General features: G+C 45.4%; 2 protein-coding genes across 8 annotated transcripts in view; one reads left to right on the top strand and one right to left on the bottom strand.

Annotated features, from left to right (window-relative positions):
• The window catches only part of KIF9 (kinesin family member 9), a 50,258-nt gene extending 37,158 nt beyond the window's left edge, over positions 1-13,100 (bottom strand). For 3 of the 4 annotated variants that reach the window (XR_004352101.1, XM_032647979.1, XM_032647981.1), the window contains exons 1-4: positions 8,095-8,535; positions 6,269-6,434; positions 4,071-4,177; positions 1,982-2,206 (exon numbers count right to left, since the gene is read on the bottom strand). Coding sequence is in view for 3 of the 4 variants with exons in the window: in XM_032647979.1 (XP_032503870.1) it covers positions 1,982-2,206; positions 4,071-4,177; positions 6,269-6,434; positions 8,095-8,229 (633 nt within the window). In the remaining variant the exon portion in view is untranslated. Of the gene's footprint in view, positions 1-1,981; positions 2,207-4,070; positions 4,178-6,268; positions 6,435-8,094; positions 8,536-12,961 lie in introns of those variants that run through there. The other variant, XM_032647980.1, reaches the window with a different exon arrangement.
• An 89-nt stretch (positions 13,101-13,189) lies between these two features.
• Positions 13,190-25,696, top strand: part of KLHL18 (kelch like family member 18) — a 55,825-nt gene continuing 43,318 nt past the window's right edge. The window contains exons 1-2 of one of the 4 annotated variants that reach the window (XM_032647985.1): positions 13,456-13,566; positions 20,814-20,918. Coding sequence is in view for 2 of the 4 variants with exons in the window: in XM_032647983.1 (XP_032503874.1) it covers positions 13,438-13,566 (129 nt within the window). In the remaining 2 variants the exon portion in view is untranslated. Of the gene's footprint in view, positions 13,567-20,813; positions 20,919-25,696 lie in introns of all 4 variants that reach the window. The other 3 variants (XM_032647983.1, XM_032647984.1, XM_032647986.1) reach the window with 3 other exon arrangements.

The following is a 25,696-nucleotide window of genomic DNA, read 5'->3' as shown; positions in this document are numbered from 1 at the left end:
AAGAAGACCAAGGAAATGATTACCATACAAGTCAGGAGAGTGCTTACTTCTAAGGGTATGAATAAATAATTATTCATGATTTAAAAAACTCTTGGGCTTCCCTGGTGGCGCAGTGGTTGAGAGTCCGCCTGCCGATGCAGGGGACACGGGTTCGTACCCCGGTCTGGGAAGATCCTACATGCCGCGGAGCGGCTGGGCCCGTGTTCCATGGCCACTGAGCCTGCGCGTCCGGAGCCTGTGCTCCGCGGCGGGAGAGGCCACAGCAGTGAGAGGACTGCGTACCGCAAAAAAAAAAAAAAAACCTCTTCACAAACTTGGACGTTCTTTCAACTTAAGCCACCAAAAACCTACGGCAAACATCATTCTTCATGGTAAAATGTCAGGAGCAACAATAAGACGAGAATGCTTCATTGCTGCCACCTGGGAGGCTCTTTCTTCTGTGTACATGCAAGGGATCCAGGTTTATATCACCCCTGAGGACACCTAAATGACGTTTTAAAAAGAAGTTTTATTTGACATGAATATACATACATACATATATATATATATACATACATATATATATATATATATTTTTTTTTTTAGGCTGTACCGCGTGGCATGCGGGATCTTAGTTCCCCAACCAGGGATTGAATCCGTGCCCCCTGCATTGGGAGTGTGGAGGCTTAGCCACTGGACCACCAGGGAAGTCCCCGACATATATTTTAAATACCATAAGACTCACTGTTTAAAAAAAAAAAAAAAGACTCATTGTTTTAAGTATACAATTCAATGATTTTTTTTTTTTTTTTTTTTTTGCGGTACGCGGACTTCTCACTGTTGTGGCCTCTCCCGTTGCGGAGCACAGGCTCCGGAAGCACAGGCTCAGCGGCCATGGCTCACGGGCCTAGCTGCTCCGCGGCATGTGGGATCTTCCCGGACCGGGGCACGAACCCGTGTCCCCTCCATCGGCAGGCAGACTCTCAACCACTGCGCCACCAGGGAAGCCCTCAATGATTTTTAAAATCAGTAAAATTACAGGGTTGTGCAACCATCACCACAATTCTATTTTTAAAATGTTGTATCACTCCAAAAAGTTCTCTCAGGCCCATTTGCAGTCACTTCCTGTCCCCTCCCCCAGGCAACTACTAATCTGCTTTCTGTCTCTATAGATGTGGTTATCTGGACATTTAAAATGAATGGAATCATACAACAGGTAACTTTTTAATTTCTTTTACTTAGCATTTTTTTTGAGATTCATCCAAGCTGTAGCATGTATCAGTGCTCCATTTCTTTTTATTGCTAAACAGTTTTCTGTTGTATGGATGTACCACAATTTGTTCATGCATTCTCCATTGATGAATATTTTGGTTATTTCCGGTCTTTGGCTATTATGAATAGTCTTAATATGAATATTTGTGTTCAAGTTTTTGTGTGCACATTTCATTTCTCTTGGGTAGATTTCTAGGAGTAGAAGTGCTAGGTCCTATGATAAAATCAATGTTTAACTTTCTAGGAAACTGCCAAAATGGTTGCACCATTTTACATTTCACCAGCAATGCACAGAGTTTTAATCTACATGATTTTTAAAAGAATAACATATCCCGGAAAAAATCATATTTTTTCATTGATTTGTAAGAGCTTTTATATACCAAGGACATTAATTCTTATCTTTTCTATACCACAAATGCCTGTGAGCTAATGTTAACTAAAAAAAAAGGACAATTTCAACTAAGTAAAGAAAAAACTTCACAAGAAAAAAGACTAGAAGGAAATAAGCCAAAATATACATTACTGTTGCCATATGTAGAAAACAGATGAGTGAATTTTTCTTTTGCTTCTGTATATTTCATTACTATCTGAACTTGCTAAACAAGCATATATTAATTTTCATTCTGGTTATCAAAGTAAGTAAAAAACCAAGGAGGGAGGAAAAGAAAAAAAAAAGGAAAGGAGGGAGGAAAGGTAAGGAGGAAGGAACCCGTAGACTTGATCATCTCACCTCAAAAAGGAGGCTGAACGCATCCTCCTCCTGACTTGTGAGGTGGACTGACAAGCCCTTAATGAAGACTCCCTGAGGACTTTCCACAATGGTCATAGGTGTGACCGAGGGTCCAACGTAAGGCAGAGTGGACAGGAGATCAAACAGGCTCTCATTATAGATTTCCAGGTAGGAAACACGCACAGTGATGGCCTGTGTGGGGCGTTCTTCGATCATCTTAAAAACCTAGATGGGAGATTGGACAGCAGTCACTGAGAGCAGAACTCCAACAGCCAGCCAGTGCTAGGGGAGTTCTTACCTTAGGAGGGAATCCTTGCCCTAGAAGAATTTACAGTCTAGTTGGTGTGATGGTCATCAGCAACAACAAGTATCAGTAGTTGCAGTCTATTGGGCAGTATTTATTATCATCTTGTAGTTTTTTTGAGGCCTGACTTATAGATTGGCTAATACTTGTACAGTCTCAAGAAGTAGAGGCATGATGAACAGAAAGGACTCTGGAGTGAAGATCTCTTGTTTTGTGGGGTTTCACCACATATAAGCTTCTTTCACAACCATTTTTTAATTCTACCCTCATGATGCCACTACGACTGAAGCAGGGCAGGGGCAATACCCATCTATGGTGGCTCAGCTACTAAGGGAAGAAGTCAAGCCAGAACTCAGCCTTCTCGACTCCTAATATCCTCCCCAGTGCTTATCAGCAGGTGACTTTGGGCTGGTCTTTTCCCCTCTCTAGACCTTAACTTTCTTATCTGTTAAATGGGGAGTTGGGCTGGATGATCCCTGAAGTCCCCGCCTTGCTCTAACAGGCTAGATTTGTGCTGTCCAATATGCTAGACACTAGCCACAGGTGGCTGCTGAGTGCTTGAAATCTGGCTCGTGCAAATGAGGAATTGGATTTTAAATTTTATTTAATTTTAACTAAAAATTTAACACTGATACTAAATTCAGTTATTGGTAAACTTTTAAGTATGTTTGGAACAACTTGGGTTTATAAATCTACCTTTTCAACTGTAAATTTCATGAACTGTAAATACAGAGCAACTCTTTGTGATGAATATTTAGTGTCTTAAATAGAAATGGGTTGTAAATGTAAAATACATACCAGATTTCAAAGACTCAGTATAAAGAAAAATAATTTAAACTATCTCAATAATTTTCATATTGATTACATGTGGAAATGCTATTTTGGCTATATTGAGTTAAATAAAATATATTATTATATATTATTTAAAAATAATTTCACTTGTTTTACTTTTTTAAATGTGGCTATTGGAAAACCTAAAATTGCATATGTGACTTACATTATATTTCTATTGGGCAGCGCTGGGCTAGACTATAAAGTCTAAGATGCTGAGATACTGAAGCGTTGACAGTGGGATGTTAAGGATATTGCTTCAAGAAATTATCGCATGGATGGTCATACACTAGAGGAACATCTACACTTCTTACAGCACAGGGCTATAAAACCTCAAGATGCTTTTTAGGGAAAAGTCCTTTGCCTCCCACCTTCAAAAAGAGGGTCCTCACAGAACGCAGGCTAGCGGACTCTGAAGGAAGGCCCATCCTGTCTTCAGTCACACTTCCCAGACCCCCAAGGCTGACTCGGTCCTGAAAGCTCATGTCATGCCCTGCTTCTTCCCTTCGCTCTTTCTGGGGCTGTGGTGGTGCAAGAAACCAGAGCAGGCCAGTAAGGAAGCTCTGCAAGGGTTCATATCTCCCTCATTAAAACCAGGAAGGAACAGGATTAGGACCTCTGAATCCTCAATTACAGGGTCACAGACCATCAGAGCAGCAAGAAGCCAGTCACCACATCTGACTCCCTCTTTAACAAATGAGGAAACAGGCTCAGCATGGGCGTAGGTCAGAGCCTGGAACCTAAACTCTTGGTTTACACACACACACACACACACACACACACACACACACACACACACACCCCACCTGTCTCCCCTACAGGCTGTCTCCCCTACAGGCTGCAACTCCTTTGAGGCTGGACCCCACTGTCTCCAGGAGCTCGCCTGGGATGGGCAGCATGTATGGTAGAAAGAGGGGACCTATGTGGCATCCCACCCACGGGCCCACTCTCTACCTGTTGTAGGACACGAGGGAGGATCCCCCGGTGCTTGTAATTCTCAGTTGCCCCCGTCATGGTGTATGTCTTGCCAGCTCCTGTCTGCCCATAACACATGATGGTGCCTGCAAACATTTCAAAACACGTCTTGGTGACACCCAGAAAAACAGCTCCAAGGATAGCTCTCCCATCCCCCAGCATGCCCAGTGCCAGCCAGAACCCTAGTGTGAAGGTGGCCATCAGGAGCAGCCAAGGACAGCAGGAATTCCTGCCATGGAGGGTGGGTGAGCAGGGAAACAGGGATATAAATGGTCAAAACACAGACAGCTGCTCTGAATCTGTGGTCCATGTAGTGCTCTACTGCTTCCTCTCCCAAGAGGGGATCTGATCCTAGGGCTTCTGAGGAGAGCAGGGAATTCCAGGGAACAGAGGAACTGGGAATTTTCCTAGAAAGATGAGGGAGATAAGAGCATTGAACTCAGCCCTTCTTTAGCAAGATCATGAACAGGCAGGCTCTCAGGGCTTGGCCTCCCTGCAGGACAGCCCAGGCAGGAGGAAAGAAGGGCTTTCAAAATCCCCAGGAAGAGATGGGAGTCAGAAGGGCATTTTCTGTTAGTGGTGGGAATTCTTTGTAGACTGCAAATTCCCACTGCTTAAGGGCTGCTAGTTGGTCCCAGGGCACTTTCAGAAATGGAACACCATGACCAAGCCCTGATCTGTCACATTGCCCTCTCTGGGAAGACTTTCACTTGCACCTCTCTCGTGCTTTAGGTCTACCATCACCAGGCTCTGGGACACAAACCAGTCACCCTGGGCTCTGGTTCCCATCTGCTCTTCTTCCTGGCTTGAGCAGCCTGAGCCAGACCCAACCCAAAGGCTGCTTCTGGGCATTTACAAAGCAGATCTGCCCGGACAATGCTGGGCCGTGGAAATCAGTGTTTGCCTTTGCCACGTGAATGCTCTAGTTCCTGGGATTGGTAGGTTTTACACAAGGGGTCTTAATTCAGCATCTAAGCTGGAGTCAGAAGCAGTGTCTGTTAATCCTGCAGAAATGTGCAGGAAGGAGTCAGTTCAGCTGGGACTCAGAGCCCATTTGTGGCTCCACAGCACTCAGAGCCCACGACTCTTAGCCTCCCCGGGCCTTAGCTCCTTTGTCTCTACTTCCTCAGGGCCACATCCCCTCAGGACCAATGGGGACCATAGCTATATATCACACACAGGATACATTACAATGTTTAGGCATCTATACTCAACGGACTTTTAAGCAGAAGACCTAAAACTTGCAAACAGGGAACATTCTAGTCAGGAGCCACCAGATGGGCAAAGTCTACAGACTGTGATATATTTTTTTCTATGGATTTTTTTTCTTTTTTTGGTCACGCCGCGTGGCATATGGGATCTTAGTTCCCCGACCAAGGATCAAACCCGCCCTCCCTACAGTGGAAGCACGGAGTCTTAACCACTGGACCGCCAGGGAAGTCCCTCTATGGATTTTTTAATCTTTTTAAGATTTTAAGGGACTTCCCTGGTGGTCCAGTGGCTAAGACTCTGTGCTCCCAATGCAGGGGGGGCAGGTTTGATGCCTGGTCGGGGAACTAGATCCCACATGCCGCAACTAAGACCTGGCGCAGCCAAATAAATAAATAAATAAATATTTTTAAAAAAAGATTTTGAAACAGTCTTAGAGTGAACTAGTTTGTAAAAATTTCCCAATAAATTTTAATTTGTTAAAAAAGCTTTTTAGTTAAGCTTTTAAGAAAGTCAAACTGTACTCGTCTTTAGTGATATATGTAAATAATACTATACTACAATAGAATAGATTGATTGTGCTGATAGAATGAATGGAAATATCTCCTCGCAGGTAGCCAAGAGAAAAATGTTTTGACTCCATCAAATTTATCATAAAGACATGTTCAAAACTAATATTCAGGGGATTTGAAACAGGATAATAGTTGAATCCCCATGACCTATAGAGAGTCAGGGTCATTTAATCTTCCTATGAAGGCAGGATCCCAGGACCATGGATCAAGCCATGGCCACAGTATCACCAAGCAAGTAAGTTTCCCATCATAAGAACATGGAGACAGACAAAGAATCAAACAAAAGTTAGTAAGTGAAGTTGTATTTTATTCACCACAAAATACTTGTACCTCTTCCTGGGTGAGCAGGGGTTCCACAGGTTCTTATGTAAAACAACAGTTAATTAACTAAATTACCATTATAGCCATTGAGGGCTTGAGAAACCACATCCTTTGCGACTGTCTCATAAACCAAGTCCTGGGAGGCATCATGGAGAACTCCATCCAGCTTGAATGACCAGTCTGTCTGCTGGTTATTGACAACTCCTCTCCGAGTATCTTTTTTTAAGTGAATATCAATGGTCTAGGAAGAGAGAGAGATACTTGTTAAGAAACTGGTATAAAAAAGTCACTGATAGCCAAGGCCTGACCTGGAGGAAACAGAGGAGGTGAACTTTAGGAAGAACAGGGACTTGCACATATTCTGGACGACCTTTGGGAGGTGGGAAGGAAGGCACTGCAGGGAGGCCACACATCCTCAAGGTGGAAGGATCAGGAGACTGGAGCACTTGCTGGTTTCAGCACATCTCACCCTAGCATTCAGGGTGCTGTCTGTCTTGGTTCCCCCATTTCTGATATGGGGTCAAGCATATTTATCACACACCAATATTTATCACATTAAACAAGCTTTAGATAAATTCAATAAGCACAGGGAGGCCTTGAATTAGGCCAGAGAGAAGAGCGGGCTTGGTGACGGAGGCCTGGGCTTGAGCCCCATCTCCCTGGTGACTGGCGGTGAGGCCTCCCTCAGCACTGTGGTGAGCACTTACTTCCACACACACGCTATGGGCTAATGTGAGCAATGATGAAATGATAGCCACAGGAAAGGCTCTGGACTCCTCAGACACAGTTACTCACTGGTATTAAATTAAGGGTCACTACCTACTTGTAATCAGCAGATTTTTAGATGCAAAGATTTCTAAAAAAATTTTTTCAAGTTTTAGATCCCTCCATAGCAAGCCACTGTGGCAGCAGCCAGTTTAGAAACATATTGGGTTAGGTCAATGGTAGATTCCAATCTTCGAAATGGGGACTTCTAATGTAAACAGACTCTCACTGGAATCTTATACTGGCTGCCCTAGTCCGGAAGCCGAGACATAGCCACATGCAGAAAAACTAAGATCAACAGAGAAAGGCTTGGTCTATTCATACATTAAATGCTCTGTGCTTCAGTCGTCACTGAATCCGTGTCCATCAGTGTGCACTTCACAGAGCTGCATGTGAGTTTCTTTCTGACTGCTAGGACTTTCGAAACTTGAGAAGTTGGCCTTTGAATTCCTCTCTTAATATCTCCATGCTGCCCATAGTAGATCCACAAATGTTTGCTGAATGAAAACATCCCATAGTCTCGAGGTGTCCTAAGCCTGTCACAGCCTTCAGAAGAGTTGTCAGGACAGTGGTGGGGACAGGGGGATGGATAGATCTTTCCAGTAAGAGTTTCTCCCTCCCTTTGGTAAGTTTAATAATAATCATCTGAAGACATTCCTATTGTACTTCCTGGGAGATCTGATCACCAGAAAGTTTTATGAGTGTGGACAAATGTCAGCTTCCTGTGTCAGATATAAGGACAAAGGTAAACTTTTTTTTTAACTTTTTATTTTATATTGGAGTATAGTTGATTAACAATGTTGTGTTAGTTTCAGGTGTACAGCAAAGTGATTCAGTTATACATCTATCTATTCTTTTTCAAATTCTTTTCCCATTTTGAGATTGACATGTATACACTGCTGTATCTAAAATGGATAACCAACAAGGACCTACTCCCATTAAAAATGGGAGTTTCATGAGTTTCCTCATCAACAGCATTGTGGGGGAGTGCTTTGGCGTTGAATGACTCTAGATTCCATCTGAACTTTTACCAATTCTGTCTTGGTCCTTAAAAGGTTGCTTGGAAACCTTAGAGGTTGTAGTGAGGAGGGACAGAGAGATGCCCAGGCAGGTGAAGGCAAACACACTGTACTTACTTTGTTGTCATCTCCATATTTGATCATTTCATGAGCAAAGTCATCAGTAGGTTTGACACGGACAAACGCATGAACTTTTTTCCTAGTACCCATTCTAGCTAAAAAGAAGAAAATAGCAAAATTTTCAGTAGTCATCCTCCAACAACCATTAGAATGGAGGTGTCATTCATCAAGATCAGAAAACATGATGTGCAGTCCATGTTTTCCTCTCCCACTGAGAGCCAGTCTTCCTTTTGCCCCCCAGCATTTCAGTGATCTGTCCACAGGATGCTGTTCAACAAGTCCGTGTACTTCCTACTTTACAGGGTGCCTCACCACTCTCCACCAACAACCCGCTAAGAGACCGAAATACAAAGCAAAAAGAATGCTCCCTTTAGTGGCCTAATTTTATTTTATTTTTATTTTTTATTTTTATTTATTTATTTGGTTGGTTGCGTTGGGTCTTCATTGCTGTGCATGGGCTTTCTCTAGTTGCATCAAGCGGGGGCTAGTTTTCGTTGTGGGGTGCGGGCTTCTCACTGCGGTGGCTTCTCTTGCAGAGCATGGGCTCTAGGTGCGTGGGCTTCAGTAGTTGTGGCACATGGGCTCAGTAGTTATGGCTCACAGGCTCTAGAGCGCAGGCTCAGTAGTTGTGGCCCACAGGCCTAGTTGCTCTGCAGCATGTGGGATTTTCCTGGACAAGGGATTGAATCTGTGTCCTCTGCATTGGCAGGTAGGTTCTTAACCACTGCACCACCAGGGAAGTCCCTAGTGGCCTAATTTTAGATGTGGTTTCTACAAATGCTCCGTATCAGAGTTTACCTACACTTTGCCTTATTCATGATATTTTCCTCTAAAATACTGACTATGAAATGCATTAGAACTAATTTTCTTTTTTTCATTAATATACCTAACTTCAGATGTAGCACCTCCTTCTCTACCTCCATTAGACTAACTTAGATCAGAAAAAGATTCCCTGGAAGTACATTTAATCTAGCCCATAGTCTAATATTCTTTCTTCTCTGCCACTCCATTGAGAGAAAAATCTCAGTCCCCTACCTCCTCTGCCTCTCCTAAAATGTAATTAAGTATATTCTCATCATTTTCTTTCAGGCAGGCACACATATATTTGTATTCCTTCATTTATACTATCACAAGTAATTACCATGTATAATAAAATGTTAAAATAAACATTGAGGGCTTCCCTGGTGGCGCAGTGGTTGGGAGTCCGCCTGCTGATGCAGGGGACACGGGTTCGTATCCCGATCCGGGAAGATCCCACATGCCGCGGAGCGGCTGGGCCTGTGAGCCATGGCCACTGAGCCTGCGCGTCCGGAGCCTGTGCTCCGCAACGGGAGAGGCCACAACAGTGAGAGGCCCATATACCGCAAAAAAAAAAAAAATAAAAAATAAACATTGAATGTAGCTTCATCGAATAGGTTGAAAGCTTATAGTTACAAATGACAGAGAAGGAGATTTAGGTAAATTAACTTCTTATTATGTGGAGTTTTCCTATAGTGGGAAAGACTTTCTCAAAGTAAGGACCATAAACACTACAAACAGTCAAGCAAGATGCCAACTAGCAGAGATGCTACAAAAGGGACTGTTTGTATTACAGGGAGAGTTAATTGATCTCTAATATCCTGTCCAACTAAAGTATTTCATAAACATTTTTAAAAATTGAATTGTACAGGAATTCCCTGGTGGTGCAGTGGTTAAGAATCCACCTGCCAACGCAGGGGACATGGGTTCAATCCCTGGTCCGGAAAGATCCCACATGCCCCAGAGCAACTAAGCCATGCGCCACAACTACTGAGCCTGTGTGCCACAACTACTTAAGCCTGTGCGCCTAGAGCCCGTGCTCCACAAGAGAAGCCACTGCAATGAGAAGCCCGCACACCGCAACAAAAGAGTAGCCCTTCTCGCCGCGACGAGAGAAAGCCCGCGCGCAGCAATGAAGACCCAACGCAGCCAAAAATAATAAATAAATAAATTTATTTTTTAAAAAACCAAAACTGGGCTTCCCTGGTGGCGCAGTGGTTGAGAGTCCGCCTGTCCCACGGGTTCGTGCCCCGGTCTGGGAAGATCCCACATGCCGCGGAGCGGCTAGGCCCATTAGCCATGGCCGCTGAGCCTGCGTGTCCAGAGCCTGTGCTCCGCAACGGGAGAGGCCACAACAGTGAGAGGCCTGCATACCACAAAAACAAAACAAAACAAAACAAAAAAACCCCAAAACTCATTTAGAGTTAATGCTCCACAAAGTAAAAAAACAGACTTTGAATAGAGACAATGCCTGAGGGTCAGGATGTGTGCTGCATCTTGCACTTCTCTTTTGATGTCCCTGACAGGGTTGGGCCAGTTCCATAAGAAATGAGGCATTTGCCCCTAAAATAACCTGTACTTTCATGGGGTAGGACAGAGGAGTTGAGGCTAAAGAAAACTCCTGGATACTTCTGAAAAAGACAACCAGCAAAGGAATTGCTGAATTTATGAAGAGGTGGGAAAACATGAGGGATAGGGAGCTGACTCAATTTCATCTTCAAATTGGTAAATAGCAATATCATCACCGTTGTTCAGGAAAAAATTGTTTGTTTGTGCTACTGCAAAGTGTTCTAACAAATAAACTGATCAGATGGTCAATATTTTTAAAAAGCTAATTTTCAAGACCTTGACTGTTAAAAAATTAATGACCCTCCACATTTCTAGACACAACTTGTAGTGACCACTTGATTTCCTCATACAATTATCTTAGCTATCATCAAGTGGCATTAAGTATCTCTACAGAAGCAAATTAAATAGAGACAGGCCCTGCTTTTTCAGTTTACAGTTTCAATGAAGTGGGTAAAATAAAACCCTAACCCCTATTACAAACCCTTCAGATGTCACATTAAATAAGCAACTACTTTCACACCTGCCTACTGTAGAGTGTGAGTCCACTTTCCACATTCCTCAAGTAATTATTTCATGGAAGTCTTTTCCTGGCCACTGTGGGATCCCTCAGATCTTTTAATTTTTAGAAAGTGAATCTGTAAGGTATTCAGGTGAGTAAGGATAATGACTTGTCCAATTTCAGGTCTAAGATTTTTGTTTGCAAAATTGACCTCTAGAAATAAAAAGCCACAAATAGCTCTAACAGGACTCCCAAACTGAGGAAACTTAAGAGATGATCTCATCTCCAAGTTCACTTTGATCTAGGCTTTTGGAAAGTGGAGAGTGGAGAGAGGTGTGCTGACTCAAGCAAACACTTACACTCAATTTCTAAAGTTCTGGGAACCATTCCCCATACCAGCCCAATGGCCCATCCTCCTGCCCAGGAAAGTTAAGATGCTGCCCAGGGTGCCCTCTGAAAGGGACCATGAAAAAGTAGGGGGTTGCTCAAGCCTCCCTCCAGGCAGCCCCTACCCACAGACAGCCCAAGGGAAGCACAGGCCAGCTTCAAGCATTACCCTCCCCTCAGAGCCTGCCCCTTTTCTGCCCAGCAATTTGCCAACATGCACAAGTAGTCATTCTATCTGTGCTTCCCAATTCTCCCCATGCTCACGCCCATGGCTCCAGGCACGCCAGGAGCCATATCCACCTGACACAAGCCTTCTCTATTAACTACATCCCTCCTGCAAATCCACTACCCAGCAGCCCCTCAACACCCAGTCATTTGGAGACCCCATGCCAACTTGCACTTACTGAAATAATCCTTGTTACCGTTCTTACACCACATCATTTGAGTGGGTTTCAGATCCCAAATTAAATTACAAGCTGTTTGAGGGACAGGACTGTGCCTTTTATTTCTTTTGAATCCCCCCTCAAAGTCCGGAACAGTGCCCAGCACAGAGTAGGTGCTTAAGAAATGGTGATTGGTGGTGATGGTCATGACTGGAAGTCAGAGGGTGGCGGAATCTCCATATGTGGGTCCATCTTCGGTCACAACTGAGAGAGTTCCAAAGGGCACATGATGTCACTCGCCTCCCTCACCACCTCCAACCCTGAGCCCACAGCCCTTCCAGGAGGACACTGGGTTTCCAGGCCCACTTGCAAGAAGCCAACTTCAGCCCCTCACCACGCTCTCCCTTTTAGTAGGGTCCTTCTCTCTCAGGACCTTGTGGGGAATGCCTCTCCCTCGTGGACACCACCCTTAGATATTTCTGGTGTAAATAAGTGAACCTTTGAGTGACCGCCAAGAGCCCTCTCTGCTGAAAGGCTCACAGTTTCCTCATTTGTTTTAGGGGTGGGAATGAACAGGTTGCCACCAAGCACCCCTGAAAGCTCAACAAAAGGAGAGGACCAGGTGGGTCCCTATCTTTCAGCGTTCCTGTCCAGAACAGAGGCTCTCAAGGAGAACACTCATAGCCACCAGCAAGGTAGCAGCATCTGAACCCTCCAAAAGAGGGTCCAAACGCACCTGGCCTTGGACTAAACAAAAGACTCGGACCCAGGCCAAACTGGTCTTTCTCCTTTTTCTAACCCAACATGCTGGACCCCTGTGTGGTGTCTGGGAGGCAGTGGGCCTTGGAACCATTCCTGTGCCTCTCTGGAGCGATTTCCGCATTTGTAAAGCGAAGGGCCGGGATGGCAATCCCGAAGCCCCCTCCAGTTAGAAAACTGAATACAGAAGAGTCCAGAAGACCAGAGATCTCCGAACCTCAGGGGGCGACGTAAGACCCTCGTGGGGCGAGGGAACGTTAGATCCGAAAACCCTAAGCCGCAGCAAGGCTTAAAGGGTCTCCTCGACGCCTCACTCTCCTCCGCCCGGGTTTCACAGATCAGCGAGCCAAAGCTGGGGGACTCCCGGGTGGAGCGGTGTTCAGATTCCAGCAGCTGCCCGCCGCCCGGGCGGACACCCCCTTTCCGGCCTTCCTTCTCCCCACCCGGACCGCGCGTGAGCCCTGTTTACCGCTCCGGAGGCTGGAACCCTTCCGCAGCCCGACCACTGCATTAGCAGCTACAGAAGAAACCCGGCAAGCTCGGCTGCCGGGCTGTGTACACAGTCGCCGTGGCAACAGGCTGCTTCCGGAGATTCCGGAAGTAGGGGGTGGTGGCGGAAATGAAGTCCGCGGTCCTCTGTTGAGATACAAGTAAGGCCAGGGCCGAATTAGGAGGACGGGAGATGGGACCGATTAACCTAAAAAGACTGCGGCAGCTGCAGGCGCGAAGCCAGGGTAGGGGTAGCGGGGGAACGAAGGATGCGCAAGAACCAGGAAACGGGGCAGCCGGGCTTCCGGCGCACAGCAGTTTGAGACTACGGCGGCCGCGCAGCTCTGTCTAGCTCCAGCCTTGCGCTCCGAGCTGCCGTCCACAGGCGCCCTCGCCCCGCCCAGCTTAGCTTCGACCCAGCCGGCCAGGCCTGCGCAGTCGCGGCGGCCGGGGAAGATGGTGGAGGACGGCGCAGAGGAGCTGGAGGACCTGGTGCACTTCTCCGTGTCCGAGTTGCCTAGTCGCGGCTACGGCGTCATGGAGGAGATCCGGCGGCAGGGCAAGCTGTGCGACGTGACGCTCAAGGTCCCGGGTGCTGGGCGGCGCGGGGCTGAGGGCCAGAGGACCGAATGGGGAGGGAAGAGAGGCGGGGGATAAGGGAAGAGAGGTCTAGAGCTCAGCGGGGTGGGGAAAGGAGGTTGGAGGGAGAGCGAGTAGGGGAGAGAGGGGTGCTGACTGGGAGAGGGGGATTGGGGCTGAGTGGGGAGACGGACAGGGACAGCCTCTCAGCCCTTAGAAAGAAAGGCTGAGAGGTGCGCCGCTGAGGCCCTCAGAGTGGAGACATTGGGTTGCCCGCCTCCCTTTTCTGTCACTCAGACGAGAGAAAATGGACTTGCAGCTCCTCTAAGGACGAAGGGGCTGTGGCTCTCCCTACATTTTGATGGGCACTACGGAAGCGCCTTTTCTTGCCACTACAGACGTTTCTTTGTGCCCCTCGAAGTTAGCTGCGCTGTGGTAGAGGCGTGGGCTTTTCCTGAGGAGTCATTGCTTGCCTTTGACTGATAGATTACTACCTTGTCTCTTAAGAGCTTTTAAAATCGCATCTGGAAGTCTTTTGAGGTGGGCAACCACTCTGCCTGGCACTAGAAGGCACACTACCACCACCAGCAGCACCACAAAGGTCTCGGAGAATGGGCTGATGGGCTGCGTGGGGAGAGGGCTCTCTTAACCACCTGTTCCCTATTGGCATTCTGGGCGCAAGAGCCAGGCTTCCTCCCGTGCTTTGCATCCATTCCTGCTAGAGAGGCATGCTGTGCTGCTCCTTGGCCAAGCTGTTGAGCCAGGTGGGGCTCTCCAGGCGGGGAGATGCTGCTGCAAACCCTGTTCCCTGTTGGGCTTTGGCTAGAAGGCTGTCAGCATCTGTGAAGGACCCTGTTTAAAAAATAAAACTATGCAGAGATCTGTTTGCTCTTCTTATTTTCGACAGCGTTAAGGAAACTTCCTCTTCCACATATTTGAGTCAGACCTCTGGAGACAGTAAAGTAGAATGGTTAAGAGTGTGGCTTTGAGAATGGTATATAGTTCAACCAAAGACTAAAAAAAAAAAAGCGTGGCTTTGGAGACAGAAGGATTTGGATTAAAATCCTTGGGAAAGTTACTTAATCAGTCTAAGCATCAGCTTTCCCAATGTAAAAATGGATGATTCCTAATTCTTAGTATTCATATGAGGATTAAATGAGAAAATTTGTGGTATTCTTTGCATAATGCCTGGCCTAAGGTTTTCATCACTCTAAACCCCTCCTGAAGGAGATTAGTTTTCCAGTAGAGGAGTGAAGTGGACTGAGGGGGGAGAGCATTTTTAGTGGGGAACCAAAGGGTTTGAGAAAAATGAGCTGGAAGGAAGCAGAGAAAGTAAATAAAAATGAGAGATTTTTGTCCACGGTGATTACATGGTAGTAGATGTCGAGGCTACTAGAGATTTGTAAACAAAAGAATTATCTGGTTGTGGCAGTAACACTTGGGGTGAGTAGAGACTAGTGAAAAGCAGTAATGGGGTGAATTTTCGGATTAAGATTTAGGCTGTAAGGGTAAGCCAGGGAAAGCTTATAAGACACAGAGAAGCAAATAGGGAATGATAGAGTGAGATGGTCACACTATGTAAGTTAAAGCATTGCATTTTGCCTCTGCACTTAATGCACATCTCGAGTATAGCAACCCCGTAGCATAAAAACGCTTGTGTGTTTTTTTCCATTGAAATACTTTTTGTTCACTCAAAGGGACAAGTAAATTATCAGAAGTGATTCTAGCTGAGAATGTCTGTCTAAATTGCTATATTAGTTTCAAGGATCTGGGACATAAGGACCAGTATAAAGGCATAGGCTAGAGCTGGACAGGACTGTAGAAAGCTCTGCTTCATTGGTTTTCTGACTATTCTGTGGAGCCTGAGGAGTAGTTCAATGCCCTGTGATGGTAGGGCCCAGAGAGAGGCCAAGCAAACCAAGCTCTGCCTCATTTCACTCCCCTTCCCTAGAGCTGCTCTGTGAAATCTGTTTCAGTCTCTCTCTCTTTTTTCTTTAATTAATTAATTAATATTTGGCTGCGCCAGGTCTTAGTTGCGGCATGCGGGATCTAGTTCCCTGACCAGGGATGGAACCTGGGCCCTCTGCACTGGCAGTGCAGAGTCTCAACCACTGGACCATCAAGGAAGTCCCTCGGTTTCTCTTTTTCAAGATAGAGTCTTTCCTGAAACTTCTGGTGATTCCAGACTTTCTTCCAAATAAATAGAAACTGAAAAGCTGGTTGGAAGCTTTTTGGCGTAGGATGGGTTTATTGATTAGTGGGCCTCCCAGTGGGGCAGTGGTTCTCAAACTTTAGCAGACATTAGAATCACCTGGCAGCCTTGTTAAAAAACAGTTGTTCAGACATTGTTCACCCCAGAATTTCTTATTCAGTAGGTCTGGAATGGACCTGAGAATTCACATTTCTGATAACTTCCGCAGTGATACTATTCCTGGTCTCGGGCCACATTCTGAGAGCCACACCTGTAAGGTGGTGGACCTGTCCTTTTCTATGGGATATGTTCAGAGTCCATGGATCTTCCTTCAGGCTTCTGTCTACATGGAGTAAGCCTGGCTGTTATCATTCTAGGAGCTGATGGTGGGAGGGGACTGGGAACTCTTGCTTCTGTATGCAGACTTTCCCTTAATCCCCCTGAATAGTACCACTTCATGTCTTCCTTGGTGCTCTGGTTACTCAAGTCTGGAGTCTCTGGTTCATCCTGTCCAGAGGATAAACCTCCAGACTTCTGCTGGGGCAGTGACGGGGCACTTGCCTGGGGCAGGGAACCAGTACTGCCTGTTTACAGCCTTCCTTATGTTCACACCTTCAGAGGAAACCTGTATCTTCAACAGTTGAGTTTTGGAGGGTGTTCTGGAGTGCCTTGCCATCTAGAGCACTCAGTATTCTCCATATAAGTCCGTTACTATCCATTTGTCTGCTTTTCATCTTCCAAAATATGGCGACATTTCTAATCTGCTCTCTCAGCTTCTTTGTACTTGGGAGCTTTGCTATTCCTTGATTGTCAGTCTGAGAGGTAGCACAACACAGACTCGAGCTAGATCGCCTGGGTTTGAATACTGGCTCTGCCACTTATTACCAGTGAAAACTTGGACAATTTCCTTAAATGCTGGTGATTCAGTTCCTTCATCTATAAAATGGGGATCATCACCTACCTAGTAAGAGTGTTGAGGATTCCACTAGTTAATGCACTTAAAACAATCATGTAGTAAATATTCAGTAAGTAGAAGATATTTATGAATAATAACTTAATGGGATTTCCTATTAAGGGGAAGTGGAGATAAATGCGTGTGTTCTGCCTGCCATTTTGAATTCGTTTTAGACTCGGTTTAATTCTAGATGGTTTTATCTAAACATTATGTTCATTGCCTTAAAAGCATTTGTAAAGCACTGATCTACTTCCATAGCTTGCATTTTACAGATGAGGACCAAGTCTAGAGGAAGAGGGGACTCATCCAAGGTCACAGATTAAATTGGGCAGAGCTAGAACTAGAGACTAGACTCCTGGTGTCCAGACTCCAGGTCAGGTGTTCCTTCCTGCTCTCCTGTTGCCTCTTCTATCAGTGACAGTGACTGAACTGATTTCAGCTGCTACCATTTGAATTAATCTACCTCAGGTCAATTGTACTCATCCTTAACATGTCACCTTTTCTGTCTTTCCAAGTTTTAGGGAGAGTGTGACAGCATTAGCAAGCATGCCACTTTCTCAAAATTCACTGCCAACTCTTGAACCTTGCTTAATTTTCTTTTTGGAAATATTTGAAGTTTAAATTCCTTAGTTGCCTGTTGGATAGTTAAGTAGAGGCATAACAGAAAAGAGTAATATTGATATATTGGATTTTTTAAAATCACATTTTATATCTATGATGACTCGAACTTCTTTGAGAAACTGAAAGCACTGAACTCTCTCCCCAGAAAAATGCACATACTTACATATGTGCAAACCTTTGCATTCAGTCATAAGAGCAGTTCCCCTGGAGCCCATCTTTGTATCTTGGGTTATGAATAGAACGGAGTATTATTCTTTTATCAGGAAAAGCCCATGTCTTTCTCCTTGGCAAATCATTTTATCTTAAAGGTTAGAAGGATAGTAGTGCAAGACTTCTTGGCAGTCTGTAACATAAGACTTAGTCTGGGTAGAGAGGTTTGCAGTCACAGAGGCTCTTATCTCCTCTTCCCAACAGTTGGTTTCATCCCCTTTCCTCTGGGCTACCAGGAGCCCAGTGCTCAGGCCGCATCTGTCATGTTCATCTGGGTCCAGCAAATTGGGCAGACTCCCCAGATGCAATGCGTGTTCTCCACAATCTTATTGATGAGATTTAGACTCACCAGATTCCTATATTTCTATTCTTTCCTCACATACTCCTTTCTTTTTCTTTATTTGTGAGAGCAGAATGGGATCACCACATATACATACTGTTCGCTGACCCATAAGCTTAGAAGAGACAAGAACCTCCTCTACACACACACACCCACACACACTCTCTCTCTCTCTCTGTCTCTCTGTCTCTCTCTCTCTGTCTCTCTGTCTCTCTCTCTTTTTTGCAACCACTAATAAAGGGTTCCTCAAAGATTTGCTGGCATCAGTCTTGCCAGCATTTTCCCAAGGCCCTTGCTAAAGTTTTGAACCCAGATCTGAGAATTTAGCCTTCAGAAGGAAATATCTTTTCCATGGGTGAAAGGCACAGTATTAGAATATTTCCTTTTGCCCCACTGAATCCAGGTACACAATTTTCACTGAAACTGACTTCAAGAGCCTCACATTTGAGTGTGGAATCTTGCTTAATTTGCTGTCATGCTGATTTTGTGATGAAAGAGTAAGTGGAGAAGGATATCAGGAAGTGAGGCAAGGACTTGTTGATGCATGCCATTTTTATGTTATGTGTAGTGTGGTGAGTTACACAGGTGTAATTATAGAGCTAGAATAATCATATTAAAAGGAGCCATAGAGGTCTTCTATCAAAGCCATCCATCTTACAGGTGAAAAAACCCTGAGGCTTAGTGATATTAAGGGATTGCCCAAGGCACAAAGCTATATTATATGAGATCCAACACAGCTGTTTGGTGGAAGCGTTGCTTTTACATCCTCTGTCAGATTACCCACCTGCCCTGCTAATGGTATAAAGCAGAGCAGGGAACAAACACCATCTGCAGTGTCATCTGTGAGCATGGAGGACAGTGATGTGTATGGCCAGATGCGACACCACTGTTCTATTTCAGGAGAGAAGACAGATGCAGGCTTTTTCTGCTAGTTTTCTGGACATATGAATTTTTGACTGTTTCGATTTGGAAATGACACTGTATTGGGAGATATTGTGCCTCTGAATATTGCTCATTCCCGGGGCTTTCTACTGTCTTTTTTCAGGTAATTGTGTTTCATTTTCAGCCTTGCCTCTTTTTCTTTTTTTTGCGGTACACGGGCCTCTCACTGTGTGGCCTTTCCCGTTGCGGAGCACACGTTCCGGACGCGCAGGCTCAGCGGCCATGGCTCACGGGCCTAGCCGCTCTGCGGCATGTGGGATCTTCCCGGACTGGGGCACGAACTTGCGTCCCCTGCATAGGCAGGTGGACTCTCAACTACTGCGCCACCAGGGAAGCCCGCCTTGCCTCTTTTTAATGAGTAATTAAAACTAAGGGCAAGAATGTGCTCCTTTAGAGCACATGTGCACATATCACAATGTGCACTTGTGATATGAATTCATATTCATCAAAACGTCAGTTTTGCTCTTTTTTCTGTGAGTTATGTTGTAGGTGATGCTGTTAAATTTGGACACCAATTAGATGAATGAGAGAGTTTGATGCTTCCTGACACATAGGTGGGGAAAGAGGGTTGGAGATTGTATGGTTAGGGCACTCAAGATGGCTGTTCTCTTGCTCTCTGTATATCCCCTGCCCGGCCAGTGCCTGTTTCACCTGTACCCTACTCGTATGACTGACCTTCCTACACTCTTTTCCCCACCCCAGCTGGTGATTGTTCTTATCAAAGGAGCCGGGAGGGGTGTGCCCCTCTGCTGGTTTCTGTGGTAACTAATGAGCCCACCAGACGTCAATTCCCCTATAACTAGTAATCTCCCCTTCCACGTGGGAGTGAAGACTGCCACCCTGTCCTGCCCGCTGTCTGCCGCACACAGTGGGGTGTCGCTCCAGGACCTTGCTTCAGACATGTAAGGCCCCCATCCATTACACCATTGATGTCTCTGTTGCTGCAGACTCTGGGCTCTTTCTTTGGTCTTAAAGCTGGACAAGAGCAGGCCATGTTGCCTGCTGTGTGCAGCCCAACAGAGGTATCTTGGAAAATCAGTTACTAGCTGAGCAACATTCATGGCATTCATCCTGAGGCTTCTGGAGCTTGGCCGGCCAGTTGGGTGAATTTAAGAAGCCTGTGTTTGGGGATGCTTCTTAACCGCAGGTGGTTCCTCTATTGTTTTGTGCCTGAGATTCCATTGTTTGCCCCTTGGCCGTGCCTGGTTCAGCTTGTGGGCTGGTTGATGGAAAATGAGACCACATTGTTTTTCTGAAGATGTGTTCCTGTAGCCCCTCCTGAATTACAAGTATGGCATCTACCTTCCTACTTTTGGTTTGTTGACTGTTGGCACTCACATTGCCTCCTTGGCATAGAAACCAGCCAGCTTCCCCACCATCAGTTTAGGCCTTTTCTACCCAAACAGCTGATCACATCATTACTTGTTTCTAGGTGGGGAGAAGAGAGAATGAACCAAGATGTGTGAACCAGGAGTTGGCAAGCATTTTCTGTAAAGAGCCAGATAGTAAATATTTTAGGATTTGTGGGTCATACAGTTTCAGTTGCAGCTACTCAACTCTGGTGTTATAGCACTAGAGCAGCTGTACACAGTACATAAACGAATGGGTCTGGCTGTGTTCCAGTAAAATTTTATTTACAAAAACAGGTGTGGGCCAGACCCGTTGCCTTACCCATAGTGTATACTGATATGGCCTTGGTAAAGTTTAAGGTTTTTGGAGTAGATTACACTTGCTTTCTTGCCCCAGCGTGTACTTCAGAAATCGGAAGCATCTCTTGTTAAAGAGTACAGGTGAACCAGAAGTGAAAAACTTTCTTTTTCCAGCTTACTGCAGGTGATCATGGGACTGTCCTGGTCGGTGACTGAATAACTGACATAGGAGAAGTCACTGTTATATTTTGCATCTCATCTTTAAAGTCTTGTAGCTCTGCTGAAGCTTGAAGCAGACTATTCCAAAGCATTAACTAAAGACACCGTGCTCCCTTTCTGTCTTAGTTGAAGCTGAGGATGCTTAGCTGCTTGCACAATGGCAGGCCAAAGGAGACCGTGATGGCTCCTGTGTTCCAGTGGACCTGAGCGGCTGTGTGCAGGGCCGTAAAGGTAAGGGCCAGGGTTTGGGCTTTTGGCAGGCAAAGTAGATCAGTAGTTCAGGTATGGCCCAACATGTCTGGGCAGTGTGCTGCATATCTGATGAGAACACAAAAATGCTTTTTAGAAAATAAGCTCAAGAACAGATATTTGTGCAAGCATGTTCACAGCATTGTTGTTCACAATATGCAGAAGATGGAAGCAGCCCAATGGTAGACTGCATCAGTGGTTGAATGGTTAAAATGTGGTACATTTTGTTCCATACATACAATGGAATACTGTTCCATATATACACTGGAATATTATTCAGCCTTAAAAAGGAAGGAAATTCTGACACATACTGCAACATGGATGAACCTTAAAGACATTGTTCTAAGTTTTGAAATAAGCCAGTCACAAAAGGACAAATATCATATGATTCTTCTTAAATGAGGTAACTAGAGAAGTCAAATTCATAAAAATAAAAAGTAGAATGGAGATTTCGCAGTGCTTGGGAGAAGGAGGGAATCGGGAGTTAGTGTTTAACGGGTACAGAATCTCAGTTTAGGAAGATGAAGAAGTTCTGGAGATGGATGGTGGTAATGGTTGTACAACAGCCTGAATGTACTTAATGCCACTGAACTGTACACTTAAAAATGGTTTAAATGGTAAATTTTATGTATATTTTACTACAATTAAAAAAGGAGAAGCTGAAGAAGACTTGTTAGCAAGTGGGCAAATGAGATTGCTCATAGTGCTTTGTGATTGGAGAGACACTAAAAACAGAATTTGTCTCTATCCAGATCCACTGATCAAAAACATTTCATACTAAATCTTTCTTCTTTAGGTTTTGCAGTAAGCTGCTTCAGCTGTTAAGAGCCACATTTTATTAGCTCAGCCCTGTGGCTGCACTTCAAGTGGTCACTTAAAAGGAATTGACTTCTAAGAGATACACATTTAAGTGATGCACACATGTTATAAGCTTATTTTTCCTGTACTGATTTGTAAAATCTAAATGTCATATAACCTTTAACAGAGCTATCCTGAGGGTCAGCGAAACATACTATGCCATCCTGTCTTCCACTGAAGGTTTGTTGGCATAGTTTACAAGTTAAAAATGACTTTCAGATCTTTGCTCCAACTGCTGATTTTGGTCCTAAACATTAGACCTGCATTTCCATTTGTCCTATTGATCCTTATGCTCATTAAGTCTAAAATGAAGCCTCTTTCCCTTCTCAACAATCTCTTCTTTTGTTCCCTTTGTGTAAGGATGGCACACCATCCATCTAGTCGTGTAGGACTGAAACTCTAGGATTGGCTTTGGCTTGTCCCCTCTCTTTTAGGTGTATTTGTGGCATTTATCATAATGACAGTTACATAATTATTTACAGTATTGTAACTCTGTGAGAGCAGGGGCTGTGACTGAATCATTTACTGAGGTGTCTGCATATCAGATGCTCAGTAACCCACTGGCCTAATTCAGACCCTCTTCACCTTTTACCTAACCTGGGGTTTCTTTAACTCTAGCAACTTGCTGAGAATTCTTATAAACCCTTTAGGGGATGATCCTGGTATAGCTAAGGGATTGTTTTTCAGCTCTGATCATGTCGTTCTCCTGCTCTGAGTGACTTCCCTTTCATTCTCATTCAGCAGTGTATCAGCAGATATGTCAGCGCCTTCCATGAGCCAAGTACTGTCCTAAGTGCTGGGGCTGCAGCAGCGAGCAGAGTAGGCAGAACCTCTGTGAGTGTGAGCTTACCTTCCAGCCTGGGGGTGTCAGGGACAGGACGACACAATAAACAAATGAATAGATATAAAATGTCCAGTGGTGATGCGTACTATGGAGAAAAATAAAGGATAATAAGGGGACAGTGCTGTTTTCTCAGAGGGACCAGAGCCAGTCTCTCTAAGTAGAGACCTGAAGGAAGGGAAGGAGGGATCCATGAGTGTATCTGAGGGAAGAGTATTCTAGGCAGAGGGAATAATCAGCACAGCTGAAGCAGGAGCATGGTTGGCATTTTGGGGAAATAGCAGGCAGCTGGTGTAATAAGAATAGCATGACTCAGGAGAAAAGTGGAAGGACACAAGGTCGGAGAGGTAGCCCCCAGGCCCAGCATAATTCCTTGCACAGTACAGTACAGCTCAGTAGATACTTGTTGAATGAGTGAGTGAATGAATGAATGAATGAAGCTAGACAGTATTTATTTATTTATGAGTGAGTAAATGAAGAATCAGGGCAGGGCAGGGTGAGTCTTAGAGGTGTAGCTAAGAGAGGTAGGATGCATTTTCCATAGTTCATGAAGCAAGCACAGAATATCATTTCCACTTTCCCCTTCTTGTCTGTTCAGGAGAGATAATGGTAATGGCCAGAGCAAGAGAGACCAATTCTGGCTTGTTGAAGGAACGTCTGTTCTTCCACACCACAGAGAAAATCAGAGGTTAGAAACTTGTCAGGGGAGCAGGAAGTAGAACAGAGCTGCTCAGCTCTTGGTGGTTTTCAAAGGTGGTCCTACCCATGTTGGGTAAAGCTTGCCCTTTTTTTTTTTTTTTTTTTTTTTTTTTTTGCGTTATGCGGGCCTCTCACTGTTGTGGCCTCTCCCATTGCAGAGCACAGGCTCCGGACGCGCAGGCTCAGCGGCCATGGCTTACGGGCCCAGCTGCTCCGCGGCATGTGGGATCTTCCTGGACCGGGGCACGAACCCATGTCCCCTGCGTCGGCAGGCGGACTCCCAACCACTGCACCACCAGGGAAGCCCAAGCTTGCCTTTTTTTCCACATGTCCATAGGCTATCACTTTAAGTCAGCAAGACATCTGGGAAGAGCCATGGGGTAGTGGCAGTGCAGGAGCAGCAGCCGCTGGCTGGTTTTCTCTAGGATTAATGGAAGGACTGCTGATTTAACTGAATCTCTGATTATTCTAAGCTGCTCACAGAAATCTGTCACTGCCTCCTGTGAGATATAAGATGGAGAAGCTTAAGGATGTTCTTTTGGTGTCGACTGCCACTCTGGATGAATTTTCTAGGATCTCCACCTGTGTTCTTTTTTATAAATTAATTTATTTTTGGCTGTGTTAGGTCTTCGTTGCTGTGCGCGGGCTTTCTCTAGTTGTGATGAGCGGGGGTTACTCTTTGTTGGCAGTGTGTGGGTTTCTCATTGCGGTGGCTTCTCTTGTTGTGGAGCATGGGCTCTAGGTGCGCGGGCTTCAGTAGCTGTGGCATGTGGGCTCAGTAGTTGTGGCACACGAGCTTAGTTGCTCCGCGGCATGTGGGATCTTCCCAGAACAGAGCTCGAACCCATGTCCCCTGAATTGGCAGGTGGATTCTTAACCACTGCACCACCAGGGAAGCCCTCCACCTGTGTTCTTGATAGTCCAGTTCCTTCAGACTTGGCCCCTCTCTGCCTTTCTCCCCTAGTTGCCCGCAGTCTCCGCCTGCTGGCTGTCTCTAAGGACCTAAGTTCTCCAACTTCTGGGGCTCTGCTCTAGTATTCCTTTGGCTTGGAGTACCCACTCACCTCAGCCAGCAGAGTCCTACCCATGCTTCAAAGCTCCTTTTGTAGTTTTCTCTTCTTAAGGGGAGAGAAGCGGCCAAACACTCCTTCCTCTGTTCTCCTAAAGCACTTTGCATTTGTGTCTGTTCAGCATTGTCTTGTGGTTGAAAGTTTGCTTGCCTGACTCCCTGCCAACCTGTGTTTCTGTTGGGCAGAGACCTGTGCCATCTTCTTTCTTTTGCCCTATCACAGTGGAGAGTTGTTGTGTGAAATCCCATCTCTCTGAAGACAGTTTGCTCATATTCCTCCAGGTGCAGTTAATCTCTCCCTCTCCCACTTTAACCCCTCGTTACTCAGAGTATTGTCATTGCATCAGCATTGCCTGAGAGCCCGTGAGAAATGTAGGTTGTTGGACCTACTAAGCTAGAATCTGGTGATTCTTATGTCCTGTGTACCTGAAAGTTTGAGAAACATTGCCTTAACACTTTGCACCTACCCCCCTTAGCATACTGAGCAGAATGTAGGTGTGTTAGAGAGTCTTTCTCTACCCCTAGATGTTGAGCTTTGGAAGCATGTGAAGCATCCATTAGTTAACACAGCACTTGGCATGTTTCAGGTGTTGAAAAGTGTTTGCTGAATTACCCTCAAGGGCCCCTGGCATTATGTTCGAGATGCTCCTTCAGTCAACATATTGTTGAAGTGCATTTAGCTGTGCATGGTGCTTTGCTACGTACGTGAGGCACCCTGCTGTGAGTAGGCGTCGGCCCCAATCTTTGGCATTTAAAGATTGGTAAGAGAGAGAGCTACCCATCAGTTAACTATGAGACAAGGCAGAGTGTGATAAATTCTGTAACTGCCCCGGTATCACCAGAGGCCTGAGGGAACACCAGAGAGATGGCAGTTGTTTCCAGTTTAGAGGGTTTGTGATGGTTTCATGGAGAGGATGGTGTCTGATTGGTACCTTGCAAGATGAATAGGACTTTGACAGACAGATATGGTAGGAAGAGGCATTCCGTGCTGGGGAGAGCCTGTTCAAGGGCCCAGGCATGAAAGTGCATATGCAGGATGTTTCTTGAACAGGTAAGACATGGAGGAGCAAGGTGGAAGGTGTGATTGGGGAGGTGGGTTGAATGCAGACTGAACTCCTTGAATTCTCATGGTCAGGAGTCTGAACTGGTAAGAAACATTTGCAAATCACATGTGGTTGGTACAGTTAGATGTTGAGTGGTTTCTGATGACTCCTCCCTCCTGTCTCCTGCTTACCTCCCATTCTACCTTGCTGGACGTGGGTGAGCCAGGGGAGGGTTTGGAAGATGTGGGGA

The sequence above is a fragment of the Phocoena sinus genome, chromosome 11 (assembly GCF_008692025.1).
Source record: "Phocoena sinus isolate mPhoSin1 chromosome 11, mPhoSin1.pri, whole genome shotgun sequence".
In the NCBI taxonomy this organism is placed as follows: Eukaryota; Metazoa; Chordata; class Mammalia; order Artiodactyla; family Phocoenidae; genus Phocoena; species Phocoena sinus.
This window is presented reverse-complemented; position numbering and strand designations above follow the sequence as displayed.